Source organism: Crassostrea angulata, chromosome 6 (assembly GCF_025612915.1).
Source record: "Crassostrea angulata isolate pt1a10 chromosome 6, ASM2561291v2, whole genome shotgun sequence".
Lineage (NCBI taxonomy): Eukaryota > Metazoa > Mollusca > Bivalvia > Ostreida > Ostreidae > Magallana > Magallana angulata.
Window position 1 is genome coordinate 53,156,333 of NC_069116.1, and position 18,864 is coordinate 53,175,196.

The window sequence follows — 18,864 nt, forward strand, 5'->3', positions numbered from 1 at the left end:
AGGGGGGGTTATATTCAGAACCCAGAATTTTGCACCACCGAAAATAACATTAGTTTTGAAAAATTTAGATGTGTCACTGATGTCATTTTATTTGATGTAAAAGCTGGTAAACAGAAAAGTGCAGTTTTCTCAGGAAAAAAAAGAGTGTAATTTATTAATACCCTTTTCTTGTATAGGTCTAATTATTTTTAAAAAAATTTAAATGTTGTTGAATTAAATATTTCCACCTCAAAAATAGAAGAGTTTCATAGATTCTCTCAAATCCTCCTTTGTTAGAAGGTGAAATAACCATTGATTGGCCACTAACTTCACGTCTCACCTTCATCATTGGAATTTATGAATTAGGGTAATTAAAAAACTGATATTCTCCCCGGCGGGGAATCGAACCCCGGTCTCCCGCGTGACAGGCGGGGATACTTACCACTATACTACCGAGGAGTTACTTCATTCATTTAAATGCCGGATAACACCTGTCTTAGTTTACGAAAGTTATTCATTGATATATACAAGGAAAATGTAGGTGAGCATAATAATATATATAAAGGTTCCATGGTGTAATGGTTAGCACTCTGGACTCTGAATCCAGCGATCCGAGTTCAAATCTCGGTGGAACCTAAATTTTTACTCGGATGCGGGGGAAGGAGGGTCGAGGTTGAACCCCCCTCCCTTCTTTCCGACATCCATGCTTTTTTTCTAAACAGACATTATAATGCTAAATGTATTTAAGTCACCTATTCTCCATCAAACATATATTATGGGTTTAAGTATCTTATACATTTGTATTCTATATCATACGTAGAAGACCTAAGAAACCAACGAACCTCATTTTTTTTTTTTTTTGCAATTTTCAAACAATACGAATAATTAAACATGTAATAAAAATAATGTTGATAATAACGATAACGAACAAATATTTTAAAATTGTGAGAGAACAGTACAAGATAAATACACTTCTCTTCTTTTTTTCTGTGAAAGTTGACATGAATGAAAACAAATTTGTATCTGGGGAGAATATAATATTATGGTGGCATATATCTGCCCCTAGTGTGCAAGTTATATTTCTATTAATTATGTCGACATACAAGATAAAGATGTTGACATGCAAGATAGTTATGTCAACATGCAACATAATATAATATTTTGTCAGTTTTAGTCCATTTGAAATTGTTATCAAAAAAGCATATAAGTGTCACATTAAAGTTGTAACTGAAGTTTACAATTTAATCTGTAAAACTGTACAGAATAGAATATAGATTTAACACAATACAATGTGAATTTTATATATAAAATCCTAAGATTTACAGAAAAAAATAGAAAAATCACGGATCTAAAGAAGCTAGGTGGTCAACAAACTAACTATCAGATCTACCTAAAAAATTTTAACATATGATTTGTTTAGCGATAAACTATCATTTAGTAAAGAAAAATACATGATTTTATTATATTTTACCCTTTAAATGTTGGGTATTTTCCTGTATTTTTATACAGAGCTCTTCTTTTTAAGGAGATCATTACAGTCTAAAAATGGTCATGGCCATCGAGCCCTATTGAGTGTAAATTTTACAGATATCGATTAAAATGTAAATTTTACGTGTACGTATTTAATTTATGCCATGAGTTTAAAGAATTTGTGTGAAAAAATACATGTACCATTGATGGGTGCAAAAATCTTTACAATAAATTATCTTTTTTTTTCATTTCTGGACCAACAAAAATCTTTATGTATCTTGTTTAAAAATCTGTTTAGCCATGTTCTACCATTAGATGAAAAGAAGTTGAAGAGAAAAAACTTTTGTTTTATCCCAACCCTCTTTTTCCATACTGCTGGACCGCCATTGTGCATGCACGCTTTTTTTTTAATTTATATATTATTAACTGCAACCAGTCAGTGAGTGATGATGATCACATGTGTTTATAGATGATAACATTACTATTATAATAGCTGCATGCCGGGTTGTGTGAAGGATTGCTATTATACATGTGCATGTACATGGTGGTTAAATATAAAGAAATTCGCTCGAGCTCGATCATACAAATAATTAAAGGTCACGTAAAAAGAACTAATTCTGAAAGTCAAATTTGTTCATTTTTTTTATAGATGAAATCATTATTTAGTTTTCCTTTTATCATCTAAACAATTAATCCCGTCCGCCAGAAATTTCACTTGAAATGCGATCAACGCATTAAAAATAGTCAGTGTCGACAGTAAAAAGCATGCGCGGATGAAAAGGGGGAGAGGTTAGGTGTCTCAGCACCCCCTGGAAAATTCAAACTTTTCACATAGCAAAATTACCGAAAATAGGCCTCGGGTCCCCCGGCAAACAAAATTACCCCTAGAACCCCCCCCCCCCCCCCCCCCCCCCCTGAAAATCTTTCCAGATCCTCGTATGGAAACCGATCTATTATAGCCAAATGATGTTGTCTGCATAAGATTTTATTTCTGACAAGAATCATTAAATTGAATGTTTTTTCTTTCCTTTTATTTAAACAATACAGTAAGTCAGTCTTTGTTATTCTTGTAAATCAATCCTCCGACAACAACAACAATAAAAAACTTTGTCGGAAAGGCCCGATATGTCTCGAATGTCAGATAACTGTACATCTATTTATCGAACGCGCCTCGGTATACGTGTATACTATGGTATACTGCCGCGTATTCGTTATAAAACATGTACGAGGGTTGTCCGTAAAGTTCGTGGGCAACCTAGATAAAAACTGACAAAGCATCAGATCGGAAATTTAATTGTGTCGAGTAAAACGATGACTACGTTGAGAAAAGTTGATTCTATGTAGTGTTTGACTTTGGGTAATGTCATAAATTTTCGATCTGATGCTCCGGGTATAATTCAGTATCATTTCGCATTTTATGAAATTATCCCTATTTATGTGTTGATTATGATATCTAAAAAATCGCACATTAATCAAATAAAACATGAATCTAACGATAATGTGATTTTATACATTTTATTTAATATGTTTGTCAGTTTTTATCAAGAGTGGCCACGAACTTTATGGACAACCCTCGTATGGATGATATCCACAGCATGTGCATGATGAACAAAATATTGGCGACTGAACAATTTTATTTCCTGTAACTGACTTCATTATTTGTTGTAAGAGCATATATGATATTAATACTCTTTGATACTTGGATTACTCGTTGCTTCATTATAATATCTTTAACTTCATTTCTATATAATCCCATCATCAGATATTACAAATATGACACACATTTTATATGTCCATGGGAGTCAAATGGTTCGTATACAAAAAACACTTAATTAAAGACAAAATAATCTTAAAAGATCGTATACAAATAAAAAAAATTAAAGACAAAATTAGATTAAGAAGGAGTTTCTCCAATTGTCCTTGTCAAAAATGTACGCACGCCTTGGTGCGAAAGTAAGGCATCGAAATTCCCCGCACAATCTCCACGGCAATTGTGTTTCTGGGGCAACATTGGAAACGATTCCCAATCTAATTTTCTGCAAATGTTTGGTACAAATTGTAAATGGCCAAATGAATAATTTATTTGGTGTCATTTGATAGTAAGGCCATAATACTAAATTCAAGGCTCCCGTCACGATCCCCGTGTACATCGACCGAGATTGTCTCAATCTAGACACTTGAAATTTGGTACGTTTTATTTTGGCAAAAGACGTCGGTCCCAATTGCACGGAGCTATTATACATCACCGTTTTTCCTCCTTGGAGCGGCCGGACGGACATCAAACATCAATTACCCGGCTGATTGTGTTCTTCGTAACGTATGAAGTTGCTCCAATGAACACTAATATAGCCTAGGACCAGTAGATCTGGATTCCGTTTTGATAGTTAATATGTAAGCTCCTGCAGGCAAATTACAGACAGAGTCACAAAAGCGTAAAATGATAAATTGGCAATAGATATCGAACTTTTTAAACGACATATAATATTAATAATATATAATAAATAAGATAAATATAAAATAAAATTGCAGGTCTTTCTAGCTTAAATCTCTTCTTTGTACATGTATTAAGAAAATACATGAGTATTACAACATATCAAACCTAGAATTCCATATAACCCCGTTCTTTTCTATTATGTTTCAATTTATTTTAATGGAATTTTATAGGGGTGTAGGACAAAACAATAAGTGAAATCTTGTGTATAGTCTGTCCCAAGATATTTATGCTGCACATTTTTTATTTTGTTCTATATTTATAAATACGTTTGGGTTCGGACGATGTTCATTCAATAGCATAAAAATTTCCCAAGATTTCCCCCTTGAAACACCCCCTCTAGCTTGTCAGATTTCAATACATACAAGTCTACGGGGAATTCAATTTCCATTGCAAAGGAGTTGAAGGTACCCGGATAATAATGTTAAAAAATTGTGCGATGTATTCAGAGTGACCTCCGAATGCAGAAAAGATGTAAACATGTTCCCAATTATAAATCTTCGAAAGAAATCAGTTTTTGCTTCTGTGAATTTTTTTTTAGTGAAAAACGATAATTTGTCAATGAAGATACCCTGAAAGTTTTCCCTTTCATCGATTTCAATTGCACTTCTTTCACAGGTATGTGTATTTTTTTTTATATTAAAAATCGTCCAAATGTGCAGCATTAATTTCTTGGGACAGACTATAAATATGTTTATCTTAATATTCATAAAAATGATCAGGTTCAATAGTCATCAACATTTCTGTTTAATCATAGTCTTTTCAAAAGAGAGAATATATGGTCGAAACGTGAGTAGTATTTAAATACATGCACTTGCTTATAATTACTTTTGCTGTCGAATCTCTTTTTTCCCCTTGTTGTCTTTTTTTTTTCTTTTCAAACAGCATTTATTTTTAAACGTATGTATAGTTTGAATGGACTTTGTTGTCGGGATCGGGTCTCATAAAAATCTTACCTATAAAAAGCGAAAGTAGACACTCCTCCAACGTCAACAACTTTTATTTTCATAATATCAAATAGTAAGTTTGTTTTGTTATGTAAATATGTGTTAAATTTTTTTTTTTTAAATTAGAGGGTTAAAACTTAAATAAACATGTAAATATGGCGTTAAAAAGTAGGTTACCAACACGATTTCCCCTTAAATTAGAAAAATACAGCAACCTAGATACAATCGCATAATGTCCTACGGACCCGCTGCTGAGGGCTTCTCTAACTTATAGTGACCAGACCTGCAGCAATGATTCTACCCACCTCCATGAACATTGTATACATCACTGTTTATTGTGAAGAAGTGTTATTTTTTCATAAGAAATTCTCTTTGTATTAGATACGGCATTTAGATGGATGCTCAAGCCCCTGATCAAAATGGCTCACATCAAAAGCCTCTTCACATAAAAACTCCAGCTATCTTGAGCACACCTCTGTCCAAATGCGCTGGATTACAAGTTTACCTCAAACTAGAAAATCTGCAAGTTCCAGGGAGCTTCAAGATTAGGGGAATCGGAAACTTATGTCAAAAGGCAAGTTCTTTCATAAGTACATGAACAGTATTCAATGTCACCTTTTTTTGGAGATCAAATGGCAAACACCTTCATACATAAATTTTGTATCTTGTCACAATTAGAGATCGATATCATTATGTTGGTCTGATTTATTTTTGTTGTTGATAATGACACCAGGCTGTATCCAAAGGCTGTAAGAGGGTGGTATGTGCCTCAGGTGGAAACGGAGGTTTAGCAGCTGCCTATGCTGCTCGACTTCTCAATCTCCCAGCAACCATTGTTCTCCCAACAACTACACCAGATTTTGTGGCAGAAAAACTGAGAGACCAGGTACATTTAATTGTTCTTTCAGTTGTGTTCCATATTTTAACAGACACATTGTAGATCTTTTGTAATTTCAGTGGTAGAAATATTATTTTGTAAACTCTAAGAATTTGAGGGATATTTGGTGTGTGCTTGTAGTTTTGGCAAAGGACTATATATGATATGGCCCTAAAATGGCCCCCTAAAATGAACATCATCATTTTACTGTAATTCTTTGTTTTCTTTGTACAGATATATATGTGATGTTTTTACAAAATGTTCATTTTGATTCAACTGCCCACAATTTAGAAAAATGACATCATAAAGACAACCTTTTATCACCATTTTTAGCACAAAACAACTTGTTTTCAGGCAGCTTTTCTTTTAGAAAACATAGAGTGCATGCTTGAACAAACAAAATAGTTTAATCCGAGATGTATCAAGCTAAGGCTAGTGAGTGACAAAAAAATTTTCCTTGTTCAAGCAAGCGCTCTATATTTTCCATTCATAAAAAGATAAGAGAAATGTCAATTGTTTGACTAATTTTGATTGAATTATAGAAATAGCTTCACTTCTGACATCATATACTGCCAGTGAGTGCAAATAAATCAAATAAATAGGTGAAAAATATATTTTACAGCAACTCTTCTAAAATATAACATATAAACATTTTATTGTACCCGAAACACTTCAAAAATGGCGAATTATGGGGGCCAAATTTAACTCATATCATATATAGTTCTTTAATTTTTTTTATACTCCAGAAGTACATGTAAGCTGATATTGGTGACTTGTGGTAAAATACTAGTAGATTGTTTGCAGAGTTCCATATGAGGATGAACATTTTTACATGTAGGATTAGGTCTTTTTTGTACTGCAAGAGTTATCTTTCTTCTCAAGGAAGCAACCGTGGAAGTCCATGGCAGTGTTTGGGATGAATCAAATCAATATGCTATGACTCTTGCCAAAGATCCAGGTAAAATCATCTCCTTTATAATTCAAAATTTCAAACCAAGCAATAATATAAAAATGTACTTGAAGTTTTTTTAGATAAAAATAAATATATTCTGCTATCTGTCTTGTAGACTGTCTGTATGTTCATCCTTTTGATCATCCAGATGTATGGTAAGATCTCCATTTTCTAATGCATTATAAATCTAGAGAGCTGACAGACAAAGAATGCAAAAATATTAAAAACTGAGTGCAGATTTACTAATTGTTTTTTCCATCTACTAGAAAATCTTTTGATTTCTTATGTACTAGTAAATAACAATGTGCTCCTAATAATGAACCCTTTGTAATCCTGTAGATTCAACATGATACAATATAGTAATATTTTAAATCTAGTTGAATGTTTTGATTTGTAGGGAGGGACATGAATCCTTGATAGTGGAGGTCAAGCAGCAGCTGCCCTGCCCACCTGATGTTGTGGTGGCTTCAGTAGGTGGTGGGGGACTTTTGTGTGGGGTCATACAAGGGATGCAGAGAGTTGGATGGGGCCACATCCCCGTGGTGGCAATGGAGACTGAAGGAGCAGACTGTCTGAATGTGTCACTGAGAGAAAACAAGGTGGCAACCATTCCAGCAATTACAAGGTTTGTCAGTTGAAAAAAAATATTACATTGCTAAATTTCTATAGAAATGTTGTTATTGGAATTTTTTTTCAGAAAAAGCAAAATATGTGATTTTAGTTGCAACTCTTATTCTTATTATGCTTCATACAAAGTTAATCTTACAATTGTTATATGGTCTCATATCAATTAAATTTGCAGATTGTTAGGTGGGAGGGAGGTTCAGAGGGGCCTGTACCGTTTTGGAAAGTTAAAACTTTTTAAATTCACATAGTATTTAAGTTACCATAAAATAAGAATCTGGAACCCAGCTTGATAACAAATTGAAAATGAAATAAGTTGCAAGATGATATAGTGATTTTTTAAGGGATAACAAAGTGAGGTAATTCTATAAATTACTGGGTTTTTTTTAAATGTTTATAAAACGTTTATCATAAATGATTCATGTTACTTATTATGATGATAAAAATTCAAGTTTTTATACATTGATGTAGAGTTGTACTATTATTAATTAAATAAGAAAAGCTAACATATGAATTGTTTTTGTTTGCAGTTCTGCAAAAAGCCTTGGTGCTCTTACTCCATGCACACAAGTGTTTGAATTATGCAAGAAGTATAAAGTTATATCAAAGCTTTGTACAGACAAACAAGCAGTTGATGCTTGTCTGAAATATGCAGGTAAACTCATTTTAATAATTTGCATTTACAACTCAATGAATAAATTCTGAATCTTTTTGCATGACATAAAAGCTCAAAGTTGGAGTCCTTCTCTTGAGAACATGAATTCTATCCGTTTGTATTTTTAATGACAAAACCAAGACAACTTACACATTTCTTTATTCTTATGATTGAAAACTTAACATTTGACTGGAAGATACTAAACTTTATCTTACAATTAAGTGTGTGTCTTCAAATTCTCAGTGTTTGTGGTTAATGTTATAGATGACCATCGACAGTTGGTTGAACCCGCATGTGGTGCCAGTTTGGCTGCTGTCTATAGTGGCATCCTCAATGACCTTCAAGCTCAAGGTCAACTTTGTGAAATAAAGTCTGCACTAATTGTCGTCTGTGGGGGTAGTTCAGTGACTCTGGATGCTCTCAGTAAATGGAAGAAAGATTTTGAATTATAACATGATTTTAGTGGCTTTTAAATGAACAGGTGTTGGATTTAGTGATATCCTAGATATAGTAGTGGTATCTATACATAATTTGGGTTTTTATTCTGTGATATTTCACCCAGGAGCAGCTACAGTTTATTTTGAGTTTTATTTGTGAATCAGAGTGGGATATTTGTTTTGAATAAATATCTTAAAATGGAATCTTTGTTTTAATAAAGGTTTTGCCATCTACTTTGTACTGACATGAAAGAGATGTAGGATCTCACTTTCACATACATTATTGAGATGTGAAAAACAATGCTAGTATTTACTCTTTTCATTTTAGAAAGTAATTAGTCTAGCATTAATGTCAAATTCAAACTTCTTTATGCCATATGAATAAGTGGCTGTTGGATATTGAAGATGTACTATATATCATTTAATAACATTAAAGGGACATGGTCACGATTTTGGTCAAAAATTATTTTCCGATTTTAACATTTACAATGCTTCAAAAGGCATTTTAAATAAGCAACTGATATTTGAGTCTCATTTGTTGAGTTATAAGCGAGTTACATAGCTTGAAATTCTTCGCTATGTAAACAAAACGTTTGTTTACATTTTGAACGTTGAAGTAAAATATTCAGTTTTATACCTAAAACGAATGTGTTAAACGTTAGGAATTGTATATCTATGCCTTAAATTAATAAAAAAAAAAGACAAATAAGCTGAAAAAAGATTTTTTACTGGTATATGGAAACTATGTAAACAAAAACAGGGCACGAGCCTTGTTTACATGACAAAGAATTGTGAGCTCTGTATCTTGCTTATAACTTTTCAAATGACTCTCAAATTTAATTCGATCATTAGAAATGCATTTCTAAAGTATTGTAAGTAATAAAAACATAAAAATAAAATTTGACCAAAATCGTGACCATGCCCCTTTAACGCCTATATTTAATGAAACGTTAAATAAACTTTAAGAATAAATTGATGAACTCTTTAATCAATTTATTTTTTGGCAGAATTTTAAAATTTTTGTTAAACATTAACACTGTGCCGGATAAATTTGCGAGTGTGTAGGTGGCTTTTTTGCACTCGTCTTAGGTGCATGTATTGTAAAATGTAAATATGTCATAATTTTTGTAAATCATGACATTAAGAGTTTATAACTACTTTTGTTATTGATGTCTCACTTATCAGTTAGGTATTTTATGCCTTTAAAAATTAAATTCCGCTAGGAAATTCTTGTTTTCCATAGTATAAAAGAACTTCCTATAGGAATTCAAATTCGGTAGAATTTGAACAAAATTTTAGAAATCTATGGGAAATTTAAAGAAATGAAATTCTAATCTCCTAAAGAAAAACATCTACCTGTCTGAATTTGATTCCTGTGGGAAATGTTGTTATTATAGGAAGTATTATTTCTGAAGGATTTTTTGAAATTCCTATAGGATTTTGAATATTTCCTATCGGAAAATTATTTCCCTTATGGGAATTATTTTCCAATGGGATATTAGTTTTTAAAGGTAAATATCTTACCTGTCAGGTGAGACACACTAAAAACAAAAGTGGTTATACTTAAAATCATGTGCGTGATGGGTTTTCATACGTACTCAAATGGGTTTCGGGTCACGTGATCAGGTAATAGTGGGACCATGCGGTGGCGTGGCACTCTACGCACGCTAGTAGCGATTGAAGTAAAAATGGCTGCAGATGATATGGAAAATGTTGATTTTTGGCTGACAGATGGTTGTTTAATATGTGTTTTTGTGTAAATAAAATAACGCTGGCGAGCAGCGTACCTATGTAGTACTTGTTGATTTTATTCCTTTAGCACTTTATTGTTTTACATTCGGACGAACGTAGTGAGGGAGAATATAATGTCTATAAATGGTATATTGGTCATTTGGTGTCTATGGAATTTTACTTGCTCATTAAACCTATATTAGTTTAGCAATGTAAAAATAAAAAGTTGAAAATTATCAGTTCAAATAACCATACGTAAATTGCATCACGTTTGGAAACCACGATTATATTCTGTTAAAATAGCTCTGGTCTGTAGAAACTGATTGTGTTATTATAGAAACTGATCAGCTTTAATTTTGTGAACCTTATACACATACAGTAATACACCTAAATCCAAATGCAATGATAGACAAGTCAAAGGCTGATGGCTAGTTTACAGCGTAGTCCATTTATAAAACATTTTCACAGACAGATGAATGTTTTTATTTACATAGGTTCAGTATACCAGTAAAAAATCTTTTTCAAGCTGATTTGTCTATCTTTTTATTCATTTTAAGCATAAAAAAAATTCATTACGTTTAACACATTCATTAGGTCAAAAATTGGAATTTTCACTTCAACAGTCAAAATGTAAACAAAAGCTTTGTTTACATAGCAAAGAATTGCAAGCTCTGTAACTTGCTTATATCTCAACTAATGACACTCAAATTTTGGTTGCCTATTAAAATGCCTTACTGAAGCATTGTGAACATTAACATTGACTAAAATCGTGACCATGCCCCTTTAATATACATAACATATATCTAGTATTAAGTTCCTTTTTTGAGTTTTACTTTGCATATGGATATCCTTTATAACAAATTGTAAATTTTAAACTATATACTATAGATTTATTTCTAAAGACAAAAGCGTTTAAAGTAGAATGCTGCACCAACCTTTTATTTTATGGATCGTTAGAGTATCATTTCTGAAACATGACTCCGTTGTTCAAAGAAGGATATATACTCTTAGTTATTTTGTACAAAAAATTCTTATAAAATAATAAAGAGCATACATCTTTCTTTGATCAACGGAATCATGTAATAAAAATGATACTCAAATGATGCATAAAATAAAACTTTGGTGTAGCATTCCACCATAAAAATGACTGCCATGCCGTAACAGCGACTGCACAGCCACTGCCGTGACCAGGATTCGAACCTGGGTTGTCGCGGCCACAACGCGAAGTACTAACCACTATACGATCACGGCTATTTTGGCAGGTACTGTCATGTATCACTTGAATGAAAGTGTTTCAGATTAACAATATCGCATATACTCTTTCACAAGAGTCTTTAGGAACTTGCTTCCTTTGTTCACTAACTTTTTGATAACATCAATAAGAGGTCTCTATCGCGTTTCAAAAAAAAAATTAAGTGTATGCTTTTGTATACATCTCTCTAGTGTTTATGTTTTAAAAATTGATGGTTAACGAAAGTTATTAAGTTATCATTCAATTGATATAGATTACTTTATAAATTCATGTATATTTTGTCAAATCAACAATGGTTTTCTCATAGATTTATTGTTAGTATATCGTATAAATAAATTTATGACTCCTTATTGTTCATGTAATGAGTACGTATTCATTTATACATACGTGCACGTATACCGAATTCCAGATAACTAAAGTAAGAAGCAATGTTGAGTTACTTGACGAAAGACGTACTAGTGAACATTTCATATATAACGTTTTTACCTTGAGTTGTATGGGAAAAAATCGGTTATTGTCTATCCCTTACCTTGAAACTTTCAACTATTAACAATTTAGGGTTTCATCTATTATCTACAAAGGCAGTTCAATGAAACTCTTTCTATGAAGTTTAAAACAAAGAATAACAGACCAGTGTTCAATGAAGAAGGACATTAAAGGGACATGGTCACGATTTTGGTCAAATTCTATTTTTATGTTTTTATTATTAACAATGCTTTAGAAAAGCATTTTAAATGATCAAATAAAATTTGAGAGTCATTCGTAGAGTTATAAGCAAGATACAGGGCTAACAATTCTTTGTCAGGTAAACAAGGCTCGTGCCCTTTTTTTGTTTACATAGGTTCAATATACCAATAAAAAAAATTTTCTAGCTTATTTGTCTATCTTTTTATTTATTTTAAGCATAGATAAACTTTTTTTTTAATGTTTAACACATTCTTTTTAGGTTTAAAACTGAAATTTTTACTTCAACGTTCAAAATGTTAACAAACGCTTTGTTTACATAGCGAAGAATTTAAAGCTCTGTAACTCGCTTATAACTCAACAAAGACACTTAGATTTCGGTTGCCTATTTAAAATGCCTTTCTAAAGCCTTATAAATATTAAAATCGAAAAATTTTTTTTTGATCAAAATCGTGACCATGCCCCTTTAAATATCCCCAAGCTTAGATTTTATCAAGTTGTTTTTGATAATATATTTTGCGGTGTTCTTATGTTGATGTATTCAAAAGAAAAGTAGAGAAATAAGTTTTTAGTAGTTTAAAATTAAGTTCACAGAATCTTGCCATAGAAAAAGGTAGACACTTACCTATTCCAACGCACGAAAGACTTTGTAATTATTTTAAAGCTGGAGCAGTTGAAGATGAATTCCAATTTTTATTCAGCTGTTCTTAATATATTCATTTGAGGTTTTTGGAAGAAATATACATGTTTTCATACTAAAAATGATTTTTCAAAAATGTCAGATATCCTAGTGACTAAGTTCTGTTTCAATAATAAATCTTCAATAGTGTTGAAAATGAAAATAACTCTCTCATTTATACATAAAATTAATGTACATAATACAGAAACAATGCATTAACTTAATTGTCAGAACTGTTTTCCTCCCATGTGAATGTGAAATATAATGATATCTAATGATATGTAATGATAATCTTTTATACTAGTATGTAATAAAACAATACCTATTTATGCGTATATTTGGCCTTTGACAATAAGTGTAGTTGTGTTTGTGCCAATAAAATATTTGTATATTTGTATTAAGGAACAAGTTAGAAGTAAGAAATAGTCGAAATAAAATTTTGAAAATAGCTACTAAGTAAGGTATACTTATCATACTTCCTCAATTTATACAAAATTTTGACAAAAAATCCTATAAGCTTGAGTAGCTGAAAAAAGCGAGCTCGCCTCGTCTCGAGATGAGAAGATTTTGATTTTGTAACAAAATTTGTAATAAAAAATAGTTTAATTGAAGAACCTCACTTCAGGAGGTATCAATGACAATTCTATCACAACTATTGTCGTCTATTTCTGTTTTCCAAATTTTTAGTTAATTAAGCTAGAGATCTGCGAGTTTAAATGTGCAGCTAGATAATTTCAAAGTAAATCATAAGCTAAGTTTAAAAACTAATTTTCGAAAATAAAATTTTCATCTTTTTTAAAATTAGTTATATATACGTCTGCTGGCTTCTTTTATCCAAAGTTTGTTAAAACATGCATAAATGGATAACGTCCTTCAAATTATTTTCGTTCGAACAAAAAGATTGTGCTACATTAATCTTTGCATTTGGTTTTCACAGGGCGAAAAACCATCTTTAAGCAAGTCCTTAAAGGTGGCTTAAAGGTGACTTAAAGGAGCTTAAAGGCTTTACAACCTTTAAGCCGCCTTTAAGTCACCTTTAAGCAAGTGCTTATAGGTCCTTAATGTCCAAACTTCTTTAAGCTACCTTTAAGCCACCTTTAAGCATCTTTAAGTGGCATTTACGCTCTCTTTACACTGCCTTTACACTGTCTTTAAGTGGCCTTTAAGTCAATATTGATCAAGCTGAACAATAAAAACATATATTAAATGCAAAAGCTCTTTTATAGAGATGGAAGGGGGTCATCCGAGTGATAATATAATTTCCAAGGAAGGGGGGGGGGGGTGTTCCAGGCGGTTTTAATCGTCGCTCCATTAAACACAGATCGCTATCATCAGCACCGCTCTGATGGACACAGATTGCCGTTATAAAATTCTTTATAATTTTTGGGGGTTTCAAAATTATTGTAGGTATGAGCGCAGTCTCTGTATCTTAATATGTGCATAAAACTAATTAAAGAATGTTTGTTTCCTATTATAAATTAATCGGTGAAAAAATCTCTCTCTCTCTCTCTCTCTCTCTCTCTCTCTCTCTCTCTCTCAGTTCATCCGGTTATTAAACAAAATAAAGATAATGAACCAAAAATGCATGATTTAATTTGTTAATCGGTTTAAGGTTTGTATTTTTTTTTTCAATTTTCATTATTTCTAACTCTAGATCTGCTAGATACATGTTAAAGATGAAAAGACTCTCAACTGCCTTTGTTATATCGGGCAGGATATTACTGCTTTGTTTGTCTAGACAAAGTTTTGTTCGTTTGTGTATATCTAATTAGAGTCTATTGTTTGTCCAACTTAAGAAAACCCCTGGAACTAACACAGAATATACAAGATATACACAGCAGTTGTGTCGTGTGCCCAGGTGCATGTTTGTGTATATCTAATTAAAGTCTATTGTTTTTCCAACTTAAGAAAACCCCTGGAACTAACACAGAATATACAAGATATACACAACAGGTGTGTCGTGTGCCCAGGTGCACGTCAGGGTTTCTAAAGGCGTTGAATCTTAGTATGTACGAGTATACGATAAGTCTAGTGAATAAAAGTTAATTTACATTTGTAATTCTAGCTGCAATAATGTAGCCCTCTCCCGATTTTTTTTTTGATTTTTTTTTTTTTGGGAGAGGGCTACAACTCCATAGGATCTCCGTAATGGTGCAAGTGCGGGAGTGATTCACTCCCGCAACGATTTCGTCTCAAATCGCATATAAATGACAATAACATCTGCAATTCTTACCTGAACTCAAACATTGTAGATGTCTATGGCATAAATTAATCCAAAAATATCAGATATAGTCCATATATCGGTTATTTTCGTGTATGTCAACAACGCAAGTTGAATTTGTCCGCCATGTTTACTGACCTTGACCGGTTTTATTTTGGGACAACCAATGAGAATTTAGGAGCGGATCTTGAACTGAATGTAGGAATTCCCCTAATTTAAACATAATTAACGCGGTAAATATGAATTTTCCATTAAATACCATTTCCTTAAATGATGTTTTAGTGATAGAACGAGGTAAGATCGATTATTTATACTGACATTCACGTTATCAAGCCCATCAAAACTCCAAGCGTAAATCCCATAAAATCACGCGAGAACTGTCATGGCTGCTGAAAAAGACGACTGGTAAACATGCTGATGTGTTTTATCTGGTTTTGATTTATATACGGTTAGTTTGTTCAATCTGAATTAAAAAATCATTTTATCCAAAGAAAGTCAAATATAAAATCGATCTTTTCAGACCGAAGTCAGCCGCATTAAAAAATTAATTTTGCACCATTACGGAGATCCTATGGAATTGTAGCCCTCTCCAGTAAACATCAGATATAAAAAAATCGGAGAGGGCTACATTATTGCAGCTATTGTAATTCATTTTCAAAGTATTATTTCCTAGCTCTCGGTTTCAAAGATGTTACGTCTACAAATTAACGATACATGTATGTAAGAGTAAAATCTTGAGGCTAATTAATTAATGTACCGGTGATCATAAATAGGGGTTGATTATTTAAATATATGTATAAGGGTAAATATGTCAAATATACCCGGCCTGGCACATCATTCAATTGTATGTACAAGTCATTTGCAATTGTCACATGCAGTAAATACGTCACCGGTAATTGGTAATTTTGTTTGTTATAGAATTGATAGTTTAAAAATCATGTACATGTACATACAATTACATGTAAATATTTAAACATATTGGAACGGCGCCGCGATCATGAAAACCGGGAAATTGCGGGAAATTGAACAAATACCCTAATAGTATTAATGCATTTAATAAAAGAAATGATTTCATTTTCTTTCTTACATTTTTATAGTTACAAATTAGATGAACGTATATCTACTCGGTTTAAATTTATTAACTAAGAAAGCCTACTATAGTGAACCTAACGGTTTCCATTTAGGTATAATATATTTTTGTTCACTGAAGACCACGTTCCGTATTTCATTCTAAATACATGCATGCATGTAATTTATAAAATAGATATAATTGATTGTTACAAACTGAATGGTTTGTCGAAATCTTTTTAAAGTAAACACATTCAATACAGTGATTCAATATCCACTGATATATAGGATATAAAAACGCTCATTTATATGTAAGTTGCCGTGGCGCAGAGGATGTGTGGAGATGCTAGTAAACTAAGGGTCCCGGGTTCAATTCTCGCCGTGGCCGGGTTTTTTTTGTGTGTTTTTTTTTTCATTTTTCTTTCTAGAACAAAAACCGTTTTAATACCTTTTCTTTCATAAGGTTAATACATTTTGTTGGAAATTAAGCACAATATTGAATTAAATTTTTTTAATGGCTTAAAGGTGGCTTAAAGGTGGCTTAAAGGTAGCTTAAAGGTGGCTTAAAGGTGGCTTAAAGAAGTTTGGACATTAAGGACCTATAAGTTGTCCTTAAAGGTGGCTTAAAGATAGTCTTTAAGCTGCCTTTAAGCCATCTTTACGCTTTCTTTAAGCCACCTTTAAGCAATACTTATAGCTTAAAGGTAGCTTAAAGGTGGTTTAAAGATCGTCTTTAAGCTACCTTCAAACACCTTTAAGCTATCTTTAAGGAGGACTTAAAGATGGTCATTCATCCTGTGTTTTGTGTATATAAATTTTGTAGACAAACCTAATGATATCAGGCGTTTTGGTTATACAGTAGTGTAACATTAACGAGTTTTAAACTGTTGAAGTAAATCGGAGTGATACCGATATAGTTGAACATGTAAATGTCGTTTACCGTAATGTTTAAAACCTTCTTTCGTACAGAACTGTTTTCACCATATATCCATTACATTTGCAGGAAGATAAATTGTCGCTATTGTTTTTTCAAGGCATTCTAAATCTATTTTGGGGGGGGGGGGGGGAGGGGATACTTTGGTTGGTCATCAAAAATGACTGCCATGCCGTAACAGCGACTGCACAGCCACTGCCGTGACCAGGATTCGAACCTGGGTTGTCGCGGCCACAACGCGAAGTACTAACCACTATACGATCACGGCTATATTGGCAGATACTGTCAAATACCACTTGAATGAAAGTTTTTTAGTCTAACAATATCGCAAATACTCTTTCACAAGGGTCTTTAAGAACTTGCTTCCTTAGTTTACTAGCTGAATGATAACATTTTCAATAAGAGGTCACTATCGCGTTTCAAAAACAAAAACAAAACACAAGTATATGCTTTTGTATACATCTCTATAGCTTCAAACGTTCTTGAAGTTTTAGCTTATGGTTTTGCAATCTGATGGTTAAAAAAAGTTATTTGGTTATTATTCAATTAATATGAATTACTTTATAAATTCATGTACATTATCTAAAATTAGAAATGGTTTAATCTTTGTTTTTATCATCACTGCTGCAAGTTTCTCATTGATTTTTTGCTTTTATATCTTATAAATAAATTTATTTAAGAAATAAGGAATCATTCTTTGAGAATTATGAAATGATAATTTTAGTCGGTGCGTGATCAAATCCAATAAACCCCGATGGACCTATATCATACATTTGATTAAGCCCCGACCGAAATCATCACCTCATAATATTCAAAGAATGGTTCCTTATTACTTATATTTATATAATTTTCAGCCATTGTACGATTATAATATATTGTAATATAAATAAGCAAACCCCTCTTGCACCCCAATTACACGTCATTTGATTTTATTGGACTATGTAGTACAAAATCGATACAAAGTGTTATCACAGGCAAAGACACTGAAACATGTTAATATTATTCTATTTGTTCATTAAATGAGGACGTATTCATTTGTACGTACGTAAACCGAATTCCAGATTACTAAAACAAGAAACAATTTTGAGTAACTTGACGAAAGACGTACTAATGTACATTTCATATATAATATTTTTACCTTGAGTTGTAAGGGAAAATCGGTTATTGTCTACTCTTCACCTTAAAATCCATGTGCAGTTAACACATACAGATACATGTATGATTTGATTTGAACATATTTTTATTGTACAAAATACAATTGGGATTGGGCACAAGTTCTATAACTTAGACCGCCCTCTCCCAATACAAAGATATAATACAAAATATGTGTACACAACATAAATAAAGGTCAGTGAATAGAATGGACGTATACATACAGTGTATATGCAATTGACATGTATATAGTAAACAACGGTGTACTAGTAGTTATAAGATCAGTTAAATCTTTCAGTATTTTTGATAAAATTATAAACTAATGTAAATAAATGCTTGTTTTCATTGTCACTTATTGAACTGTCACCCCAAAGTAAAACATGAGTATTGACAATGTTAAGATTTACAATTTGAAAAACGTCATTAAATAGAATATTTCTAGCATCTTTATATTTATTACATGTGAAAAAATAATGGTAAGTATCTTCGAGCTTACCACACGAACAGAGTGGACTGTTGATAATATTACATCGAAATAAATCATTATTTAGTGCACAATTGTGACGAAGTTTAGTGTGAATGATATTCAAAAATTCAAAGATACATGTATCTTGCTCAATTAGGCAACAAGTTAAAAGTAAGAAATATTCTAAAGAAACTTTTGAAACTTACTTTTAAGTAAGGTGTACTAATCATACCTCTTTAATTTAT

The 18,864-nt window shown here is 32.1% G+C and overlaps 1 protein-coding gene and 4 non-coding genes across 5 annotated transcripts; 2 read left to right on the forward strand and 3 right to left on the reverse strand.

Annotated features, from left to right (window-relative positions):
* Window positions 1-366: 366 nt before the first annotated feature.
* Trnad-guc (transfer RNA aspartic acid (anticodon GUC)) lies at window positions 367-438 on the reverse strand. The gene has a single exon. It is a non-coding gene; the product is annotated as a tRNA-Asp (tRNA).
* A 105-nt stretch (window positions 439-543) lies between these two features.
* Trnaq-cug (transfer RNA glutamine (anticodon CUG)) lies at window positions 544-615 on the forward strand. Its single transcript has one exon. It is a non-coding gene; the product is annotated as a tRNA-Gln (tRNA).
* A 4,257-nt stretch (window positions 616-4,872) lies between these two features.
* LOC128189877 (serine dehydratase-like) lies at window positions 4,873-8,636 on the forward strand. The gene is made up of 8 exons (XM_052861661.1): window positions 4,873-4,960; window positions 5,269-5,461; window positions 5,621-5,773; window positions 6,647-6,722; window positions 6,832-6,871; window positions 7,114-7,341; window positions 7,871-7,995; window positions 8,260-8,636. Exons 2-8 carry the CDS (start codon window positions 5,282-5,284, stop codon window positions 8,445-8,447), a joined length of 990 nt encoding a protein of 329 aa, XP_052717621.1. The 5' UTR covers window positions 4,873-4,960; window positions 5,269-5,281; the 3' UTR covers window positions 8,448-8,636.
* A 2,706-nt stretch (window positions 8,637-11,342) lies between these two features.
* Window positions 11,343-11,414, reverse strand: Trnah-gug (transfer RNA histidin (anticodon GUG)). The gene has a single exon. It is a non-coding gene; the product is annotated as a tRNA-His (tRNA).
* A 5,783-nt stretch (window positions 11,415-17,197) lies between these two features.
* On the reverse strand, window positions 17,198-17,269 carry Trnah-gug (transfer RNA histidin (anticodon GUG)). The gene has a single exon. It is a non-coding gene; the product is annotated as a tRNA-His (tRNA).
* Between the last annotated feature and the right edge of the window lie 1,595 nt (window positions 17,270-18,864).

Coding starts and splice junctions, on each gene's coding strand:
- LOC128189877 (XM_052861661.1), top strand. CDS start 5,282: ATGGATGCTCAAGCCCCTGATCAAAATGGCTCACATCAAAAGCCTCTT. Junction 6,872..7,113: donor TTTGATCATCCAGATGTATG/GTAAGATCTCCA, acceptor TTTGATTTGTAG/GGAGGGACATGAATCCTTGA. Junction 7,996..8,259: donor TGCTTGTCTGAAATATGCAG/GTAAACTCATTT, acceptor TTAATGTTATAG/ATGACCATCGACAGTTGGTT.